Source organism: Schistocerca nitens, chromosome 1 (assembly GCF_023898315.1).
Source record: "Schistocerca nitens isolate TAMUIC-IGC-003100 chromosome 1, iqSchNite1.1, whole genome shotgun sequence".
NCBI lineage: Eukaryota > Metazoa > Arthropoda > Insecta > Orthoptera > Acrididae > Schistocerca > Schistocerca nitens.
In genome coordinates this window covers 1,014,218,502-1,014,240,370 of record NC_064614.1, presented here as the reverse complement: position 1 = coordinate 1,014,240,370, position 21,869 = coordinate 1,014,218,502, and the positions used below count along the sequence as shown (strand labels likewise).

The 21,869-nt window shown below is 42.6% G+C and overlaps 1 protein-coding gene across 4 annotated transcripts in view; it reads left to right on the top strand.

The window, feature by feature from the left end:
* LOC126196030 (ankyrin repeat and SOCS box protein 3-like) overlaps positions 1-21,869 on the top strand; it is a 293,727-nt gene that overhangs the window by 219,788 nt on the left and 52,070 nt on the right. For all 4 annotated transcript variants that reach the window (XM_049934536.1, XM_049934535.1, XM_049934538.1 and 1 more), the window contains one exon: positions 352-551. In XM_049934536.1, the coding sequence (XP_049790493.1) occupies positions 352-551 (200 nt within the window). The remainder of the gene's footprint in view (positions 1-351; positions 552-21,869) is intronic.

Below are 21,869 nucleotides of genomic sequence, written 5' to 3'. Positions count from 1 at the left end.
TAAAAGTCCTGTGGGAATTTAAATCTGTGACAATTGGAAATGACTGTAGCCAGTAGTTCCTTCCATGGGCGGTGTTAACAGACGAAATTAAGATTGACCACTCGTAAGCAGTATATTGCAGTATATTCCACTAAATTGCTAAATTGAGTATTCTCTATTACATTAGGGGTTATATGGTTAATAATGTCTGCTGTAAGATCAGTTAAAATTTTATGCTGTTTGTCCTTAAATTTCAAGGTGATCGTTTGGTCAAATAGCACTAAGTTTTCTCACACAGATGAGTAGTAACATTTAAACAGTGTGTCATTCCATCATACGTTTCTTAATGTTTCCATTTACTTTGTTATTCAGGTTGATCAGGTTGCTGATGTCTGCATGCAGAAAATGTGACCCTGATACGTTGCTGTCTGCAATCTATGATGCAGAACTAGAAGAAGGACACCAACGTTCTTCAAAACCTGCACTTCAAAATATGTTGGATGTAGTTCTTGAACTTGGTTTCTCAAACAGTGTTATCATGTCACAGATTTGGAGGAAATGTAGAAGATCAGGTATGTACTTTTAAAGCAATGGAAAGCAATTACTAGTTTTATGTGTTGCTATGATGAATGAAACACAACTGTTGGTTAAAGTTGTAATTAATGTACACTAATGTTGACAGCCTGCTAGTTCAGTTAGATCTTTTAGGTACCTCCACAAAATTATATTCAACTGTTTTTACTTCTCTGTTCAGGTCAAATTACAAAGACCTATTGTGAATTGTGGTTTATTAGTCTCTGTAAGATACCTAACCTAAATCATTTGATTCAGGTATGGAAGACACATCAAAATCATGGTAAAATTTCACCATACACATAGAACACCTGATGTTAATAAACAGGAATTCTTCAACTGAACAGTAGCATTTCTCCCACAGAATCTGCTGTAGTTTTATTTTTAGAATCTCTGACTTCTTATTAAAAATGTTTTTGCCCATTGACTTGTTATATATTGTCGTTCCCAATATTGTGGAGCCCATGCATATGATTTCAGTTTGTTTGTGGGCAGCATAAAATTCATTTTATTTCTTGTGTTGTATGCTTGGTTAAAATGATTGTCTTCAGATGATTTTTGTCTGCTGTGTAGGTGGATTATAACTTCATCATTGTGTATGGAGGGAACAGTTAGGATTTGCAATTCGCAGAATAATACACGACAAGATTCTGTTTGCTGTGCAGTACACATTTATCTCATAATTTTCATCTACAGTTTTTGTGTTCAAGAACTATTTGAACATCTCCAGAAAATGATACCATCTCTAATGACAGATTCAAAATAACTATGATATGCTATTTTTGATGCACTCATGTCAGTAGGATTTGCTAGTATTTGCACTGCAAATGCAAAACTGCTTAGTTTGCTTAATAGGAAGTCTATACATGCATTCCAGCTTAACTTTTTGTTCATATTTAGTCCTAGGAATTTGATCGTATCAAATGCTTCCATAATTTGATTGTTACATTGTATTTTGAGTTTCACACATTTTGAATGTTTGGTTTTGAAATGTACCATGTGGATTTTTGCAATGCTCAGTTTCAACCCATTTAACTCGAACCATTCATGTAGGGTATCCAGTTTGGTCACAATGGAACTTGGAATTTTTCTGATCATCATCTTCAATTAAAACAGAAGTATCATCTGCAGACAGAATTTACGGGGAATTTGTATTTACGAGTAAATCATTTACATAGAATAGGGACAGTATTGGCCCCAAAATGGATCCTTGAGGCACAAATTGATACTGTATTCCATTTTGTGCAAGTATGATGTATGCCATTTCAGAGCACTACCCTTAATGCATTATGTATCTAATTTGTAGGTAAGTAAGGCATGATTCAGGGAATCAAATGCTTTTGTAAGATCACAGAAGATGCTTATGATCTTACTCCTTTGATCTAATTCTTTACATATCTTTTCAATAAAGTTATTTTCTGCATCCAGAGTGTTTCTTCCTGGTTGGAATCCAAACTTTTTACTTATAATAATAGGGTTATTCCATGTCAATTCAACCGATTTGAGAAAATGTTCCAGCTGATAGTCTGAGATTTGGCTGAAATTTAGCACACCAATGCTATCAAGTGTGGAACACTCATGTACAAAATTTTAAGTTCCTCTGACAATTAGTTCCAGAATTATGGCTTGTGAAAGAAGGTGGCATGACCCAGTAATTGCAACCCGCATCTGGCAATCTGTCTTCAGACCCAACTTCAGGTCTTAATAACTATGGAACTATTCCGCACAGTCCAGTTGATTTTAAAACCCAGTAACATCCACTTAGAGAACACACTCTATGAATCAAAACACCAACAACATATTTCTGAGGGAAAGTAAAAAATTCCAAAATGTGATTAAAAAAATGTAATACGTTAAAAGGTACATATTGTAGGTGCCCTCTATACCAAATATAATTCACTCAAAAAGGGTAATCTTGCCCATATCAGTCACACAAACAGAGTTACATGCACACGAAAATACAAAAATTTGAAAAATTATCTGAAAAACATGTATTTTCTAAGTGTGGTAGCACAAAAGGGGCAAGTGATATCCAAGCCAAATTTCAAACACTGCATAAGTAGACTATAATATAATATGTGGCAAAATTTCAACTTGTTATTGCAAGTGTCGGAGAGCTGCATCAAATCAGTCTCAGGACTGAAGACCACAACAACAACAACAACAACAACATTGCAAGGCATTTGTGTACAATAAAAGTTGACAGAGGTGTATTAGGTCATGTTTCTTTTAACATGATTTAGCAAGAAATAGTGATAATGCAGACAGCTTGTTTCAGATAAAACTGCAGCAATTGTTGGGAACCATTAGGTAACAGAAAGTTAAACAATGGTAGTTTTCACGGACAGAATGAGTCATTGGTTGGCAGGAACAACAAAGGAAAGAAACAACAATTACAGGTTACTCATGTTATTAAGATTCTAGTTCAGACTGGTCAGTACTGTTGTGGAAAGTCAGTATGGAGGCAGAAGAGTGTACTAGTGGTGCTTTTGTTCAAACAAGTTGCAGTATTGGTAGAGCACAAACATCTTAATGTCATAAAAGAACACATGGAACAAAATGTGGGATTTGCTTTGTACTGTATGATCTGGATGAATCGGACCAAGATTTGTTGGTATGTAGATCTGGGATACACACTGTGGGCACAAGAAGTACAGTTCCAGGATACTTTAGTGTTTATTATCATCATTTGAAAGTGTTTCTGGATAAGTATTCTTTCCTACAAAGAAGTAGTTTTGATCTATTTCGGATTCATAAGAAGACAGTCAAGTGTAGCCTCAGAGAAATTGATATAAAATCAGTATTGAAAGTGAATCAGTGCATGGGACTTAACATGAAACCAGGACAAAAGTTATGTTCCAGGTGTGTTACACTGCTAAAAAATGAAGAATATTCTGGTAATTTACACGACAGTGACGAAGAGTATCAGCCCCCTACAACCACAGTGGATGAGCAGTTAAATACTTCAGTGACTGCTCTTGGTTTGTCTCCCATGAAGACACACAAAGTTGGGAAAAAAGACAGGCCTAGCTATGGAAGAAGAAAACTACAAGAAGCTCAAATGGAATTAAAACACAAAATATCTGACACACTAATGGTGGAAGAGGAAGAACTATCTGCTCCAAAGGAACAGGAAATCATGCCAGAAACGCTCTTATTTGGACAAAATTGTGCATGATTTGAAAGAAAAATGTGCCATATCCACATGTCAGAAAAAAGTAGCTATTCTTACCCTTGCACCTTCCAACTGGTCTATTGACTACACTGCAAAGGAATTCAATGTTTCTACATATATGGTAAAGCAAGCTAGGAAAATAAAAGCAACCCAAGGAGTGCTTCCACAACTTCAGCAGGCTCAGGGTAAGCAATTGAGTTCAGAAATAAAGGTGCTAGTGTCAGAGTTTTATGAAAATAATGACTACAGCCGAATAATGCCTGGAAAAAAAGACTATGTAACGGTGAAAATGGGAAATGTATGTGTACAGATGCAAAAAAGACTGTTGCTATGCAACATATCAGAACTATATGTAGAATTCAAGGAAAAGTATCCCAATGCCAAAATAGGTTTATCATCTTTTTTCAATCTTCTGCCAAAATGGGTTGTGCCTGTAAGTGCAAGGGACACACACAATGTTTGTGTATGTGAGACCCCTCAAAATGCTAAGCTGATGTTTGCTGCTATAAAGGATTCTGGTCTGGATTACAAAGGTGCAATGAAGCTAAGATGCCATCCAAGGATATCATTGGGACAACAGTCAAGCAACTCTCCAGCCATTTGCAATGTACTATAGAGGTGAATCAGGTGATGTGTCTGTCATGAACCAGTGCATTTTTAGTGACTGTTTAATTCATGATGCCATTGCAGTTCATGCCCACATTCACACTGTCATGGCATATGTGAAAAAAAAGCTGCCTCACATACATTTTGTGAAATACTTCAGTGATGGGGCAGCTAGTCAGTACAAAAACTAAAAATCTCAAAAATTTATGCATGCATTACCATGATTTTCAGATTCATGCAGAATGGAATTTTTTCGCAACAAGTCATGGTAAAAATGTATGCTACCATTAAGCGCATGGCATCACGAGCTAGTCTGCAGCACCCTACAGAAGGTCACATTCTAACACCTTTTCAATTATTTACCTGGGTACAGAAAAATATCTCTGGCATACAATCGTTCTATGTTTTGAAATATGAGGTGAAATCAGTCAAAGAGTTGCTAAAAAGCAGACTAGAACACGTTAAAACTGTTGCAGGCACAAGGAGTCATCATCACTTCTCTCCAGCAGACTCTGACAATGTGCAGATGAGTAGACAGTCCGGTTATAACTAAAGGTTCATACACAACATGTGTCTTCACAGTGTGTCTGACTCAGGATCCAGAAGCAAAAGCAGCAACATACAACCAGGTTGCTATGTTATTGCTGTTTATGGTGACAAATGGTACTTAGGATGAAGGTGATGTATTTGTGAACTTCATGGCACCAGCAGGACCATCAAGATCATTTCATTGGCCACATTTGGCAGACAGGTGTTGGATTCCTTTTGAACATATTCTTATGACAGTTCCAGTTCCTACCACAGTCTCAGGAAGACAGGGGCAACAAAAATTAGATTTTTAATATTTTGCATAATTATTGACAAAGTTTGAAAACTTAAAATTCAGTCATAACCTATTCATCAGGACATATAATACTGTGTTAAAAGTTTAATGTAAGTGGATAGATAAAGAAATCTACTCACCAAGCGGCGGCAGGAGGACATACACACAAAAGGTTTAACTTTCACAAGCTTTTGGTTGAGCTAGTGGCTCCTCCTCCTGGCAGAACAGTTGAAGGCATGCCAATACAACTCACACAGCATGTGTTCTCCCCTCTAAGGACTAAAAATATGTCAATTTCTTTCTTCAATATTTCTTCCAGTTCAGATTTTTCAGGTCTGATTTCCCTACCATTTCAGGAGGCAACTTACAGTCTTTACAAAATTTCATTTTTTGTATAATTGGCATGTATATTCAGTCGTTTTCATCATTTTACATCTATTTGTACTTATGAAGAATCTGAGTAATTTGAATTCTAATTATTGGCTGCCTATTCATAGCTAAGATTATCAGATAGATAGTTAATTCTATGCTCTGCAGATCATTTTTGCATTATATATGCATGACACAGATAGGAGCACAGAATTCAAGCTTAAAAATCACTTACCCAGTGATGTGAAGTATCCAATTGTTACATACATAAAATAGGATGTATATATGTATGTATGTCCAGTAGGGTGTCCCAAGATATAATGGGTAATTTTTTTCATGAAATCGAAAACGCATACCCTCTATTTTTTTTCTATTTGACCTTAATAACTCACATACTAAATATTATTACAATTAAATTATTATAACACGTGCCGAGTTGACACTAAACATGAGATTTGAAAACTTTTACTATGTAGGAATGGAGGGATTCTGGAACTTAATGACTGTTTGGTAAATAAAACACCAAATTGCTCAAACCGTGTTTATTCACTATTTAACATGTAAAAGCATTAGTCTCTAAATTTTTGTTTCAAAGTTTGTTTTCTGCAGTCAGGATAAATCTTTCGGTGTTCTTGTACACAATGTAACCAAGATTAAACCATGAAAGTCTTGCATCAACTTGACAGCTCTTTCAGCTCTATCATTCACTGCTCTCTGTGCTGAAACCTTCTTTCTGGTTTCTTGAAAGGAAGCATTGTTTGACCACATAGCAGGACAATCATGGAGAAAACTGTCATCAATTTTAAGGTGATGGAACAATGACTTGCTTCTGACTGAAATGAAGTCATAGATGTTTTCCTCTGTAATTAAGAGAGAGCAAACCAGTTAACAAAATTGTGATGTAAACAGAAAACTAAAGAAACAATGTCTTTATTCATTTATATAACTCACCATACAATGGACCGCAAAGTTGTTCCTTCTAAGGGATGTAATGGTTAGCATGAGCTGATAAATTATCTTTGGTTAAATTTTCAACCATTTTTACTTTTGTTTCTAGATCCATATCATCGTCAAACAGTGACAAGACAGAAACTTCATCAGTCAAATACCATAAATGCTGGCTTATCTTCTGTAGAGCTGCTTTTGAGATGTCTTTTTTCGTATGCCTTCATTGACTTCAAAAAGCACAAATCTTGGTAGGATGCTACACTTTGTCTTCGAGATTCCAGTCCATAATTGTGTTCCAAACAGCTTTTGCCTGTTCACATCCTAAAGAGTTTTCCAACCTTGGCACAGCAATAAGTCGTGTCCGGCCATCATGATTTAGGTTTTCCGTGATTTCCCTAAATCGCTCTGGCAAATGCCAGGATGGTTCCTTTGAAAGGGCACGGCTGACTTCCTTCCCTGTCCTTCCCTGACCCGTTGAGACTGATGACCTCGCTGTCTGGTCTCCTCCCCAAAACAACCCAACCCCACCCACAGCAATATGTTGCTCTTTATTTCTATATGAAACAACTATCGGAAGACGTTCTACTTTTGATTCCCGATCATGTGTAGCAGGCAACAGTTTGCCATCTCAATGAACAGTCACAACATCTGGTACCTTGTCTTGAAAATTAACTTTTATAGCTTCCGCACCCTCTTTCCGTTTCTCTGTACAAATTCTTTGAATCGAGTACTTACTTATAGGAAATTCATCAGTACTATATCCAAGTGCCTCAATGGTAGCTTCAAGAATATATACTGAATCTCTCACACTCAACTGACAACTGTCTAGTGCTGCTACTAATTTTGGAGTAATGAATTTTTTCCCCATAGTTGTTTTACTGGTTACAGATTTTATGTTCTCAGTCACAGTTGGGAAATTTTCTTTCAAACACATCTCATTTTCATTACAACCTGAAGATGAGTCATTTTGTAATGCTTCATAAGATGCTGTTGAAGGAGCTGACTTGGAAAAATATTTAGCACGTCGGTTTTCTTCCTCAATAGTTCTGATGCGCGATGTTTCCTCTTTATTAGCCAGTGTCTTGTCCACTGCAGTTAAGTGACCAGGCCGACTTGGCTCTCTCTGCCAATGTAAAAAGATTTTATCTTCATTTATTTTTATTAACCCAATAGCGCCGTGCATTGCCATATGGCAACGTTTGTAACACTTTTTGAAAATCGTTGATTCCACGACATCAGCGAAGCGAGAGTGTTGGCAGCACTGGATTCCATTCCACAAGACTGTAAAGATCACTACAATGCAACAGTTTTAACAATACATTTAAATTCTGCGGCGTAAGCAGTGTTGGAAGTCGTCGTTTGCTGAATGATGAAGAAAAATGGAGTATAAGTTCTAGTAAGTACGTTTTACACAGTAACTTACAATATATAATTTGGTTTTTTTGTTTGGTTGCGCTTTAAGTACTCAAATATATATTCTTTGGAGGTTACTGCTTGCTGTGAAATAAATTACGTTCACTTAGGCCGTTTGAACATTGATATTGCCATATGGCAACGCTAGGCGCTAGTACTCAATAAAAGGACGAATTTTCTCTTTTTTGTTTTAGAAGAGATTTCTCGCTTGCTGGGGCGCTAGAGATTCTTTATAATGACAATATTGAAGGAGATGTGTTTGTTGAGCCCCCAGATCCGAATGTAGACACTGATGAAGATTAGGGAAATGAATAGAGAAGAATGATGGATTATTGTATGTGCGGTGGCTGGACAACTCAGTTGTCACAATGATCTCATCTTCATGTGGTGCACAAGAAGTTGGCCAAGTCAAGAGATTCTCGCAAGTAAAAAAGTGAGATATAATGATTCCCAGACCAAAACTCGTAGCCAAATATAATACATATATGGGAGGTACTGATCAGATGGATCAGAATCTAGCATGCTATCGCATTGCAATAAGAAGCAAGAAATGGTACTGGTGTCACTTTACATGGATGTTAGATATCACCATACAAAACAGTTGGATTTTGTATAATAAAGCAAGAAACCAAACTATTTCTCAGCTTGATTTCAAGAGAGAAGTAGCAACAGTGTACTTGCAAAGACACCAAGCTTTACCAAAAGCAACCGGGAGACCACCTGCATCAAGGGCGTGTTCTGACAGCCGCATATCAGATTCAATTAGGTTTGATAAGACAGACCACCTCGTCCATCACACAGAAGGAAAGAAGAAGAAAAGGTGTGCACACAAGGACTGTAAATCTATTGTGAGAACAATGTGTTCAAAGTGTAATGTGGGATTGTGTATGGACTGTTTTATTCCATTGCATGTAAAATAATGCTGAGTTCGAGGTTTGATTTTTGATTATTAATTGTACTGTTTTCTTGTTGTTATGGTCTTCAGTCCTGAGACTGGTTTGATGCCGCTTTCCGTGCTACCCTATCCTGTGCAAGCTTCTTGATCTCCCAGTACTTACTGCAACCTACATCCTTCTGCATCTGCTTAGTGTATTCATCTCTTGGTCTCCCTCTACGATTTTTACCCTCCACACTGCCCTCCAATGCTAAATTTGTGATCCCTTGATGCCTCACAACATGTCCTACCAACTGATCCCTTCTTCTTGTCAAGTTGTGCCACAAACTCCTCTTCTCCCCAATTCTATTCAATACCTCCTCATTAGTTATGTGATCTACCCATCTAATCTTCAGCATTCTTCTGTAGCATCACATTTCGAAACCTTCTATTCTCTTTTTGTCCAAAATATTTATCGTCCATGTTTCACTTCCATACATGGCTACACTCCATATAATACTTTCAGAAACGATTTCCTGACACTTAAATCCATACTCGATGTTAACAAATTTCTCTTCTTCAGAAACGCTTCCCTTGCCATTGCGTCTACATTTTATATCCTCTCTACTTCAACCATCATCAGTTATTTTGCTCCCCAAATAGCAAAACTCCTTTACTACTTTAAGTGTCTCATTTCCTAATCTAATTTCCTCAGCATCACCCGATTTAATTCGACTACATTCCATTATCCTTGTTTTGCTTTTGTTGATGTTCATCTTATATCCTCCTTTCAAGACACTGTCCGTTGCGTTCAGCTGCTCTTCCAAGTCCTTTGCTGTCTCTGACAGAATTACAATGTCATCGGCGAACCTCAAAGTTTTTATTTTTTCTCCATGGATTTTAATACCTACTCCGAATTTTTCTTTTGTTTCCTTTACTGCTTGCTCAATATACAAATTGGATAACATCAGGGAGAGGCTACAACCCTGTCTCATTCCCTTCCCAACCACTGCTTCCCTTTCATGCCCCTTGACTCTTAAACTGCCATCTGGTTTCTGTACAAATTGTAATTTACAATTTTATGCCTGTCACCTTTAGAATTTGAAAGAGAGTATTCCAGTCAACACTGTCAAAAGCTTTCTCTAAGTCTGCAAATGCTAGAAAGGTAGGTTTGTCTTTCCTTAATCTTTCTTCTAAGATAAGTCGTAAGGTCAGTATTGCGTCACGTGTTCCAATATTTCTACGGAATCCAAACTGATCTTCCCTGAGGTCGGATTCTACCAGTTTTTCCATTCATCTGTAAAGAATTCGTGTTAGGATTTTGCAGCTGTGACTTATTAAACTGATAGTTTGGTAATTTTCACATCTGTCAACACCTGCTTTCTTTGGAATTGGAATTATTATATTCTTCTTAAAGTCTGAGTGTATTTTGCCTGTCTCATACATCTTGCTCACCAGATGGTAGAGTTTTGTCAAGACTGGCTCTGCCAAGGCCGTCAGTAGTTCTAATGGAATGTTGTCTACTCCTGGGGCCTTGTTTCGACTCAGTTCTTTCAGTGCTCTGTCAAACTCTTCACGCAGTATCGTATCTCCCATTTCATCTTCATCTACATTCTCTTCCATTTCCAGAATATTGTCCTCAAGTACATCGCCCTTGTATAGACCCTCTATATGCTCCTTGTTGTGTCTAGACCATACAGCCTAGACACAATGCTGTAGCCGATAGGGCACGCAATGCTAACGCAGACGGGCGTGAAGTCTGGAACATGAGACTTATAAATGAATAAGAAGAAAAGTACGTAGATGCTTGTTACTTAACTTTTAATTAGTCCTTGGAATACATCTCTCTTGAATATTAGTAAGCTATAGGCACTGATACAAATGGCGCCTTGCTAGGTGGTCGCCAGTTAACTTAGCAGAGGGCTATTCTACTGTCTATCTCTCGGCAAATGAGAGCAAGGCTTTGCACGTCCAATTGCTAGCTATGATGTCCGTACAACTGGGGCTGAGGTCTCCTCAGTCTCTCGAGACCTGCCTTGTGGTGGCGCTAGGTTTGCGATCCCACAGTGGCGACACGCGGGTCCGACATGTACTACAGGACCGCGGCCGATTTAAGTTACCACCTAGCAAGTGTGGTGTCTAGCGGTGACACCACATTCCTCCCCCGCAAATCGGCGAACGGTCGTGAGATAAGGCTTCCGCCCGCCGTGGGGAGGACCGCATGTTGGCGTTTGCGATGAGGTGGGGAGCCTAACAACAGGCGAGGCTGTGCCACCCGCACCCGGCCATTTGGTCTGAGGGGAGTTAGGAAACGCCTGAAAACCTAGTCCAGGGTGCACGTCAACATGCGGTGTATGCGCACGTAATGAGACAGGAGGGGCCGAAGGGTCGACCTCCATTGCGTCGGGGAATCCGACGCGCGATGACGACATCTGGTCCGGAGCGGGCAAGAGGTCCATGGCGGAGGACGGCTGGTCACGGGAAGCGAGCGGCGGCACGTGACCCTGGGAGGCGCCGGGCGGTTGCAGCGAAGCGTCCACTGCGGGCGGCGCCGGCGGCGGCTGCGGCGGCGGCGCGACGCCATGAGGCAAAAGGGAAGGCAGCGTCGGTAACACCTGGGGATGAGACGAGCCAGTAGATGGGTCCCCAAGGCGCTGACCGGACGGCTCCGTCGCTGAAAGCAGACGGGGAGCGGCAGAATCCAGGCGACGACAGAGGCGCAGCTGATTGAGATGCCGACGCACCTCACCAGAGGCCCCCAAAACCAAATACATCGCGCGGCCGAGGCAGCGAAGAATGCGCCCTGCGAGCCAACGCCGTGAACCGCGATAGGTGCGATAATAGACAACGTCGCCAGGAGCAAAAGCAGGAGTCTGCCGCTGCACAGGAACCTGATGTGGCGGATGCAGCAAAGACATCAAGGTGCGATGAGAACGACCATGGAGCAATTCAGCCGGCGAGCGACCATCGCGGGGCTGAGAGCGATACGAAGACAAAAAGAGCAACAAAGCGTCCTCCCGAGAATGCGACTCTTTCAATTTCAACATCTGCGACTTGAAAGTCCGGACCAATCGTTCAGCGGCACCGTTTGACTGAGGCGAAAACAGCGCGGATGTCAGATGTTGAATACCATTGGCATCGCAGAAGGACTGAAATGCTGCGGACATGAATTGTGGGCCACTGTTGGAAACAATAGTCTGCGGAAGACCTTCAATGCAAAAGATAGCAGACAAGGCTTGGATTGTGGCAGAAGACGTCGTGGAAGACATCCGGACAACAAAAGGAAAATTACTGAAAGCATCGACCACAACCAACCATCGAGCATTCCAGAATGGACCAGCAAAATCGATGTGCAAGCGTTGCCAAGGGGAAGTGGCTTTCGGCCATGCAAAGAATTTCCGCGGCGGTGCGGATTGTTGGTCGGCACACGCCACGCAAGAAGAGCACATATTCGTAATCGCCGCATCGATTCCGAACCAGGTACAGTGCCGACGAGCAAGTTGTTTCGTACGCACTATACCCCAATGTCCTTGGTGAATAAGCTTTAAGACAGAGGACTGTAACGAATGTGGGACCACGACTCTGGACTGATCATTATCGGAACGCAACAACAAAACACCACGTCGGACAAAAAGTCTCTCCTTGTGAGCAAAAAAACGACGAACCAAAGGATCCTCGATCCGTGACTTGGACAAGGGCCATTGCGTAGCAACAAAACGCAAAACAGTAGCAAGGACAGGGTCAGCAGCTGTGGCTGTAGCTACACGACGAAAATCAATTGGAAACGATTCGACCACGTCATCGGTTTCCGAATCAATGAACATGCAAGCAAGTTCGGAAGAATCGAATGCTTTATCCTCAGCAACAGGCAAACGGGACAACGCATCAGCGTTTCCGTGCTTAGCAGTGGACCGATACAAGATATCGTAGCGGTACTGCGAGAGAAAAAGAGACCAGCGAATGAATTTCTGCGCTGTACGTGGAGGTACAGGCTCGTTCGGATGAAAAAGCGATGTCAAAGGTTTGTGGTCCGTGATCATTGTAAAGTGACGACCATACAAGAAATCGTGAAACTTTGTAACACCAAACACGAGAGCTAAAGCTTCTTTCTCTATCTGTGAATAATTTCTTTGCGCAGAGGAGAGCAATTTTGACGCAAAGGCAATAGGGCGATCATGCGAGCCATCTTTGTGCGCAAGCACAGCACCGATCCCGAAATCCGATGCATCTACCATCAACAAAAGGGGTTTTCGGGGATCGAATGGCGTAAGGCAAGTATTTGAAAGTAACGCCGATTTCAACTGGTGAAAGGCGCGTTCGCATTCCGTCGTCCAGACGAACGGAACACCTTTACGGCGTAAGCGATGAAGCGGAGCTGAAATGGAAGAAGCATTGCGCACAAACTTTGCATAATAATTAATTTTACCCAGCACACTCTGTAGTTGTTTAACATCCCGTGGCGAAGGCAACTCCTGTATGGCACGGAGGTGCTCTGGACTCGGATGTATACCTTGGGCATTTATGACATGCCCCAGGTAGGGTAAGTCCCGAGCAAAAAACACACATTTGTCCTTCCTCAAGCGAAGACCATTCTGACGCAAGACCTGAAATAATGTTCGGAGATTTTGCAAATGTTCGGCTTCTGTCTTTCCTGAGATCACAATATCGTCCAGATAGTTCGCAGCAGTAGGGACCGACGCACAAACAGTTTGTAAATATTGCTGAAACAAAGCAGGGGCGGATGCACACCCGAACGGTAGTCTTTTGAAGCGATACAAGCCAAGATGCGTGTTAACCACTAAGACGCGCTGGGAGTCTTCGTCCACAGGTATTTGCAAGTACGCATCTGCTAGGTCCAATTTGGAAAAATATTTTCCCGGGCACAGTTTGTCAAAAAGATCTTCCGGGCGGGGCAAAGGAAAAGTGGCAGTCACAAGTTGTGGATTCACCGTTGCCTTGAAGTCCACACAAAGTCTCAGTTTACCGGAAGGTTTTGGCAAAATTACTAAGGGTGAGACCCAGAGAGAAGCCTGCACACGTTCAATTACACCTTGTGATACGAAATCGTGTAATGTTCTTGCGACCTCATCACGCAATGCGTGGGGAACATAGCGCGCTCTGAAAAATTTCGGTTGTGCGTTTTCTTTCAGTTCCAAATGCGCTTCATAGTCCTTAGCGCAACCAAGGCCCGGTGCAAAAATGTCTGCAAATTCTTCACAAAGACTAGAAACACTGGCGGAAGGCACAGTCTGATTCACTGATAGGACCTGATTTACTATAGACAAATTAAACAATTGAAACAAATCTAAACCAAACAAGTTCACTGCAGTAGAAGAACGAAGAACGTAAAATGAAACAAGTTTCGTTTGTCCCTTGTATGTTGCAAGAAGGCTGCACTGTCCTAACACAGGGATATGCTGTCCTGAGTAACTATGTAACTTAACATTTGCGGCACGCAATGGCGGTTTGCCCAGTTGTTTGTACGTGTCGTGATTGAGCAATGAAACTGCAGCTCCGGTATCGAGCTGGAATGGTATCACTGTGCCGTCAAAGTCTAAGTCCACAAAAAGTTTATTGTCCTGCTGACGACAAGAGCGACTGTCACATGCAATTTGAACTGATACATGTACAGAAGCACTTGCGACTTTACGGGATTTTCGGCGACGTCGACGCACTCTGTTTGTGGGACTAACACAGTCACCGTTAGCTAAAGTGTCACTGGACAGGTGGGAATGAACTACATGAATGTCCATGGGCGAAGGTCCACGAGCCTGATTGTCCTGGGTTCGATTCCGGCGCGAAGCAAAGGGCCTGGAATTTTTGTGATTGTCTGATCTAAGCCTTTTCTGGCAAACACTTTGAACATGTCCTTTCTTTTGACAGTAAAAGCAAATAGCTTGGCGTGACGGGCAATTTTCACGCGAATGTCTAGTGGCAAACCGCGGGCATGATTTCACTGCAGTTGCTTGCTTACGCGGCGCACGTGTTTGCAAGGTAGGCTGCCGCTGCTGCGACGGGCGCGAGGGCCGCCTAGCGTCCCGTGCAGCGGGCCCGGCGGGCCCGTTAATGTGACACACTGCTGGCGAAGTTTCAAACGATGCCTGAGCAAAGTCAAGTGTGTCTTGCCTATCCAATATGTCTATCACTTGTTGAAGGGAGGGATTAACGAGTTTCAAAATCTGTTCCCTTATGCGAACATCAGAAACGTTCTGTGCTATTGCATCACGCACCATAGTATCTGAATAAGGGAGGCCACATTCACATTCAAACGCACACTCCCTAGTAAGTCCTTGCAATGTCGCAACCCACTCCCTATTAGTCTGACCGGCCATACGTTTTGTACGAAAGAACGTATACCGTTTTGCAACAACATTTACTGTTTCTTTGAAATAGGCATCTAACGCCGACAAAATTTCTTCGTAGGACAGAGTTGCTACGTCGCGCCGGGGAAACAACTTCACTATCACACGGTAGGTGCACACACCGACACAAGAAAGCAAAAACGGCTGCCGCTCGTTACCTTGAATTCTGTAGGCTGCTAGATGAAAGTGGAACTGGCGAGACCATTCGTGCCAGGTCTCTTTGGTGGCATCGAATGGTCTAAATTGCGGTGCAACAGCATGGTGTGGATGCGGTAGCGATGAAGCGGCGGCTGCCGCATCGGGTTGCAGCGCACGTTGACCCTGGACGAGCTGTCCAAGTGCATCCAATAACGCCTGCGTCTGCTGATTCTGCAAGCGATAAAAATTCGGACAGTACCTCTGGAGATTGTGGCGTAGCCATGACACAAACGAATTAATACAAACTCTTTTTCTCGTCGCCAATAATGTTGTGTCTAGACCATACAGCCTAGACACAATGCTGTAGCCGATAGGGCACGCAATGCTAACGCAGACGGGCGTGAAGTCTGGAACATGAGACTTATAAATGAATAAGAAGGAAAGTACGTAGATGCTTGTTACTTAACTTTTAATTAGTCCTTGGAATACATCTCTCTTGAATATTAGTAAGCTATAGGCACTGATACAAATGGCGCCTTGCTAGGTGGTCGCCAGTTAACTTAGCAGAGGGCTATTCTACTGTCTATCTCTCGGCAAATGAGAGCAAGGCTTAGCACGTCCAATCGCTAGCTATGATGTCCGTACAACTGGGGCTGAGGTCTCCTCAGTCTCTCGAGACCTGCCTTGTGGTGGCGCTAGGTTTGCGATCCCACAGTGGCGACACGCGGGTCCGACATGTACTACAGGACCGCGGCCGATTTAAGTTACCACCTAGCAAGTGTGGTGTCTAGCGGTGACACCACACTCCTTCCACCTTTCTGCTTTCCCTTCTTTGCTTAGAACTGGGTTTCCATCTGAGCTCTTTATCTTCATAGAAGTGGTTCTCTTTTCTGCAAAGGTCTCTTTAATTTTCCTGTAGGCAGTATCTATCTTACCCCTAGTGAGATAAGCCTCTACATCCTTACATTTGTCCTGTGTTATAAAGTATCAATTGTATGATGAACACTGAATAATAAATTTGCACAAAAATTGTGTATGTAATAAGAAATTTCAATAACCTACTTATTTTAGTTGAAGTTGTAATCCATATAAATTTAGGTAGTGAAAGCGCATAGCATTGCCATATGGCAATATCAAATATCTCGCTAATGGCGGTAATTACTTTCGTCAAAATAACTTTGTTGTGTAATTTATTCCTTTTACAGACATAATAATGCACATTTTTTTTAAAAAAAAATCACGAAATAATTAATTCCTGCACTAATGGGTTAACTGAAGCGCATCGGCATGTGCAGTTTTGGAGAAATCATCCAACTTGTTGACAAACTCTTGTCGGCGCTGCTCAAATACCTTTTGGGTTTTTTGTGCATTTTTTGTAACTCCCTCCAAACTTGATATAGGTTCATTAATTTCTTCACACAATTAGGTACAGATTTGGTAGGCATATGCGCCCTTTCCCAAAAGATCATATATTCCCAAATAGTGAGATTTGCACTTTCATTGACAGTTAAATTCATGTCCCAGATATTATAAAATAAACCTGCTAGAACTTGTCCATTAGATGGCAGTTTCGAATCTTTTATCTGATGTTTCACCACACCTATTAAAAATATATCCGTTTTAGAACTACTACATAATCCCACTGACATTTTCACTTTCTGACAACAGTTTAGACTAACAGCGTTAGAAACATACCGACGTAAGGGCGCACGCCTTCGCCTTTCTTACCAAGTACAGCCAACCTGACATGTTTCAATGCAAGTCGGCACAGGTTGCCAACATCCTAAGATTCTGAAATTTTACATATAGTTGTTTTGGCATCGTACAAATAAATTAAGAGGGTATGCGTTCAAATAAAACTACTTCGAATTTTTGGGACACCCTAATGTCCAGCATCTCCTCCTAATCTACTAGATTGCTTTTTACCAAATTTGGTACACATACTACTTGCTGTATAGGAATTATCACTGTGAGGATTAGAAACTCCTAGCTCCCTTAGGAATGGAGATGTCTACCAAAAAGTGTTTTCTACTCCTGATTTGTAGACTGCCTTGCACAACAGGCATGATGTGGGGATAGTATGGGCATGCATTTCAGGGGCTACACATGCAGATGGGCATGGCTCATTAGAGAGGAGGGAAGCAGGTTGGTAGTGAGAGAGGGGAGGAGGATAAGTGGACAGAGAAGGGAATGAGAAAGGTGGTGGACAGATGGAGACAGCAGGAGTTTATAGGCAGAGAGTGGGGTTGGAGGGAATGCACAGAGAAAGGGAGGGGGGACAAGGAGGTGGACAGATATAGAGGGGAGAAGGCATGTTGTGTGAGTTGTATTGGCATGCCTTGCAGTGGCTACACGTGTATATGGGGTGCCCCTGGGGCTCATGGCCCTTTTGTGAGTTTGTGCGTGGTGCACATGGGGCCCCAGGCTATTGTGGCCCTTTCTTCCTTCTTGGGCTGCTGTCCCTTCCCTGTGCCCCTCCTTCCTTCTTCTCTCTTCTTCCCCTCTGCACCCTCCTCCCCCTCTGTCAGTGTCCTGCCTTACGTCGGCCTGCCTGACCTTCTGGTGTCTGCAATCTTTTATGGTTTTGCTCCTCTCGTTTTTTTTTTTTTTTTTTTTTTTTTTTCTTCATCTTTATTTTTCGGCATTTTTTGTCCACATTTGAGGTTTGGCCTCCTGTTCTAAGTTCTGTCCCTGTAGTGTAAGCCAACTGAGGAAGAACACTTTATTTCAAGTCTTCAGCATGTGGTCATATTGGCTACCCTCTGGGAGGAGGGCCAGGCTTGCCATCTTGGAGTGAAATCTTCTTCGCATTACCTGACCTGCACCAGGACTGATGGGATCACATTCACCAGCATAGAGCCATTATTTTTCATAGAAACTATCATAGACTAGTTTGGTAAAGTGGGCTTTATGAGTAAGATGCGGTAGGGTTTGCTGGTGATCAAAACTTCTTGTACCACCCAGTCTGCAGCTCTTTGTGCCTTTGACGTCTTGACGACATCCTGGTGTCCATTACTCATCACCAGTCTTTGAATATGATCATTTTTCAGAGGGACCTCATCCTTCAAATTGATGAGGAATTCAGGACCAATCTGGGATGGTGAGACGTTAATTTTGTTAAGCTTGTCCAGAAAGGCTGTAAGGACAATTGCATCAATACAGACACCTGTGTTCTGGCATTTGAGGGGGGACCCTGCCAGAGAAAGTCAAGATTATGGTTTATCGGTGTGATGTGAAACCATTCTTCCCACCAACCATGAGGTGTTTTCAGTGTTTACATTTCAGGAACATGTCTCTCCACTGTACAGAAGACCCTGTACCTGTTGAATGTGGGTGCCCACTCCTTGAGGGGATCTCCTCTGTTCCACCACTCCTGTTTGTTAAGTGCCATGGCCATCACTCTCCACACTCGCCAGGTTGCCTGGTTTATAAGAAGGAAAAGAAAATACAGGAGTATAAGTCCCTTGACCATATACTTTACACTTAAGTCTCATCAGAAATATGACTATCTTCTCCCTGTGTCTATGACATCTAACTTTGCCTCTTCCTTATCCCACCCCCTCTCGTCTCCCTCTCCTCTGCAGTTCCCATGCCCTTCCTTCTGGGTACCACTCATCCTACCCTGCTGGAGAAGTGTCCCCTTTCTTCAGAGTCTGCTGGTGATGGGACCCTCTCCTGGGACCTCTCCATGTGGTTTCTCCCAGACACTAGTCCTGCTGCTACACTTTGGCCACGGGACTGACAGTCTGTGTACCACAAGGTCACCTGTGCTCTCTCTGTTCCAGATCTTGCTGAAACGTGCTCTTTCTGTGGGCCTTGCCCTAATCAGCCTCAGAAAAGAAGAAGAAGAAATATAACTCATCAGACAAGGCCTCTCTTGTGCCCCTAGAGGTGCCGAATCCCTCTTGCAATCTGAGTCTGACCTCTTGTTTATGGATTTCACCCCATCCCTGTAGATGATGGATGGTGACCCAGCAGTGTGACCAGCTTTGGCTCATTCACCCCCATTTGGATTCTCATTTTGTGCTTATTCATTGGAAATGTAGTGGGTTCTGCCATCACCTTCTGGAGTTGCAATCCCTTATTTCCTTTTACTCTGCTGCTTGTGTCATTCTACAGGAATCTCATTTTGCTGTTGCATGCTTACTGGCCCTTTGTAAGTTCCATGCTTTCTGTCAAACTGGATTGGCCCCTTTAGGTCTTCCAGCAGTTTTTGCATGTTGGTCTGTGTGGGCATTGTTAGTACCTGGAAGCAGTTGCCATACAGGTCACTTGGACTCAGACAGTCGTAATTCGCAACCTCTGTCTTCCTCCTGATAAGCCACCTATGCTTGCTGCTCGAATTGCTCTCCTTCAGTAACTCCCACCTTCCTTCCTCTTCCTTGGGGATTTTAATGCCCATCACCCCTTGTGGAACAGTACTTTTTTGTGTAGTCAGGGTCTCCTCATAGACCAGTTTCTTGCTACTGCAACCTGTGCCTTCTTAATGATTATTATCTACTCATTTTAGTGCCACTTAAGACACTTTCTCTGCCAATGATCATTCTCTCTCTTTCCCTCCTCTTTTCCCTTCATTACAATGGTTGCTGCACAATGACATTCTGCAACAGTGACCACTCGCTGTTGATTCTCTCATTCCCTTCCCATTTCCCAATGACCAGGTTACCCCACAGGGCTTTCCATCACACTGATTGCCCTTTACATGCCTCCCAGTTGTGTTTACACCCTCTTTGTCAGGTTGTACTGATGAAGTCAATCGTGACATGCCCGATACAATCATTTGCGCTGCCAGCTTTGCCATCACCTCCTTTGATGGACCTCTTTCTCCACTGGCCAGTTCTATGGTGGAACATGGCCGTTGCCATTGCCATCTCAATCTGTGATCACCATAGAGCCTTGCAATGCCTTTCATTGCCTTTATGCTAAATCCATTAATCAAACAGAGCAAGCAGGTGTGTTGGGAATGATTTGTCTCCTCGCATTCCAAGTCTCACCCTCCCAGATGGCCTTTGTATGGATCTGTAGGTTCCCATGAACACCTTACAACCCATTTTGTGATGGTGTAGGCATCCGCCTCCTATCTGGCTGACTTCCTTCTCTGGAAACAGCAGGCTGAAGCTTCCTACTTAAGTTTTACCCCTTGTCAGGCAGAATTCTACAATGAACCTTTTACTGAATGGGAACTAATTCTGCCCCCCTCCTCTTCCAACGATGGAGCCCCTGCCCCAATTCCATCCATAATCAATTGCTTCAACACTTCAGTCCTACACAACAACAGTATCTGCCTTAGGTTTAACCATATTTGGCTCCAAGGTGCTTTCCTCTCTAAATGCAGGGACGGTATTGTCATTCCTGTTCTTAAGACCAGTAAAGATCTGTCATCCTTGATAGTTACCAGCTGATCAGTCTGACCTTTGTCTCCTGCAAGTTATTTGAACAAGCTGTGGCTCGTCGGCTCTGTTGGGTCTTTGAATCTTGGGACCTTTTGTCTCCGTACCAGTGTGGCATTCAGGAGGGATGGTTTGTTATCAGTCATCTGCTTCTGTTGGAAACCACAGTTTGTCTTTACTCAGCACCACCATCTTGTCACAGTTTTGTTCGAGCTTCATAAGGCCTACAATATGGCTTGGCACCATGACTTCTTACTTACTATTCCGTGAGTGTAGTCTTTGGGTGCTATCTCTTGAGTTTTCCTCGCCAGTTCTTCTCCTACCAGTCATTTCGGGTTTGGGGTGGCACTGTTCTCAGCCCTCTGCAGACCCTGGAGAACAGCTTTCCACAGGTTTCCATTTTAAGTATCCTTCTTTTACTCGTTGCTATTAATGGACTTGTGGCCTCTATCAGACTTTTAATCAACCCTGTTTCATATGTGGATGATTTCTGTACGTGGGCAAGTTCCCATTGAGTGGCCTGTGCATAGCAACAGTTCCGAAGTGCCATCCAGTGAGGTTTTGCATGAACTCTTTCACACGGTTTTCAGTTCTCTCCCCTTAAATCACAGATGGTGCACTTCTGTTGCCATGCTATGGTTCATCCCAGTCCGGAACTTTATCTCAGTGCATGACCGACGGTGGTCCCCCAGTTCCATTTCTTCACTCTTCTTTTTGATAACAATCTTACTTGAATGCACTATATCTGCCTCCTGAAGATTGGCTGTTTCCACAAACTCAATGTCCTTTGCTTCCCTGCCCTTACTTCTTGGGGTGCTGATCATTTGACTCTTCTCCACCTTTATCAGGCCTTAGTTCTGCCCTGTTTGGACTATGGTTGTTAAGTTTACAGCTCAGCTGCCCCTTCCACACTCTGCTCCTCTTGGACCTTATCCATCATTGTGCTGCAGGGGGTCCAAGGCTCTTTTGTGGGTAGATATATGACATTCACTGGTCCATGAGCTGTTACTGTCATTCTTTTCCAGGCTCCCTTACCTTCCCCTTCCTCCTACCTCCATGTCCTTATTCCTTTCCCCTTGCCCCGTCCTTTTTTGATTTTCCTCCTCGTTTTTAGCTTTGCTTTTTTGGACCCCCTTAGGGCTTTGACCTCCATCTCTAAATTTGAACTCTGTAGTATGGGGAAGAACTCCCTCCATAACGCCTTTGGGATGGGTTCCTC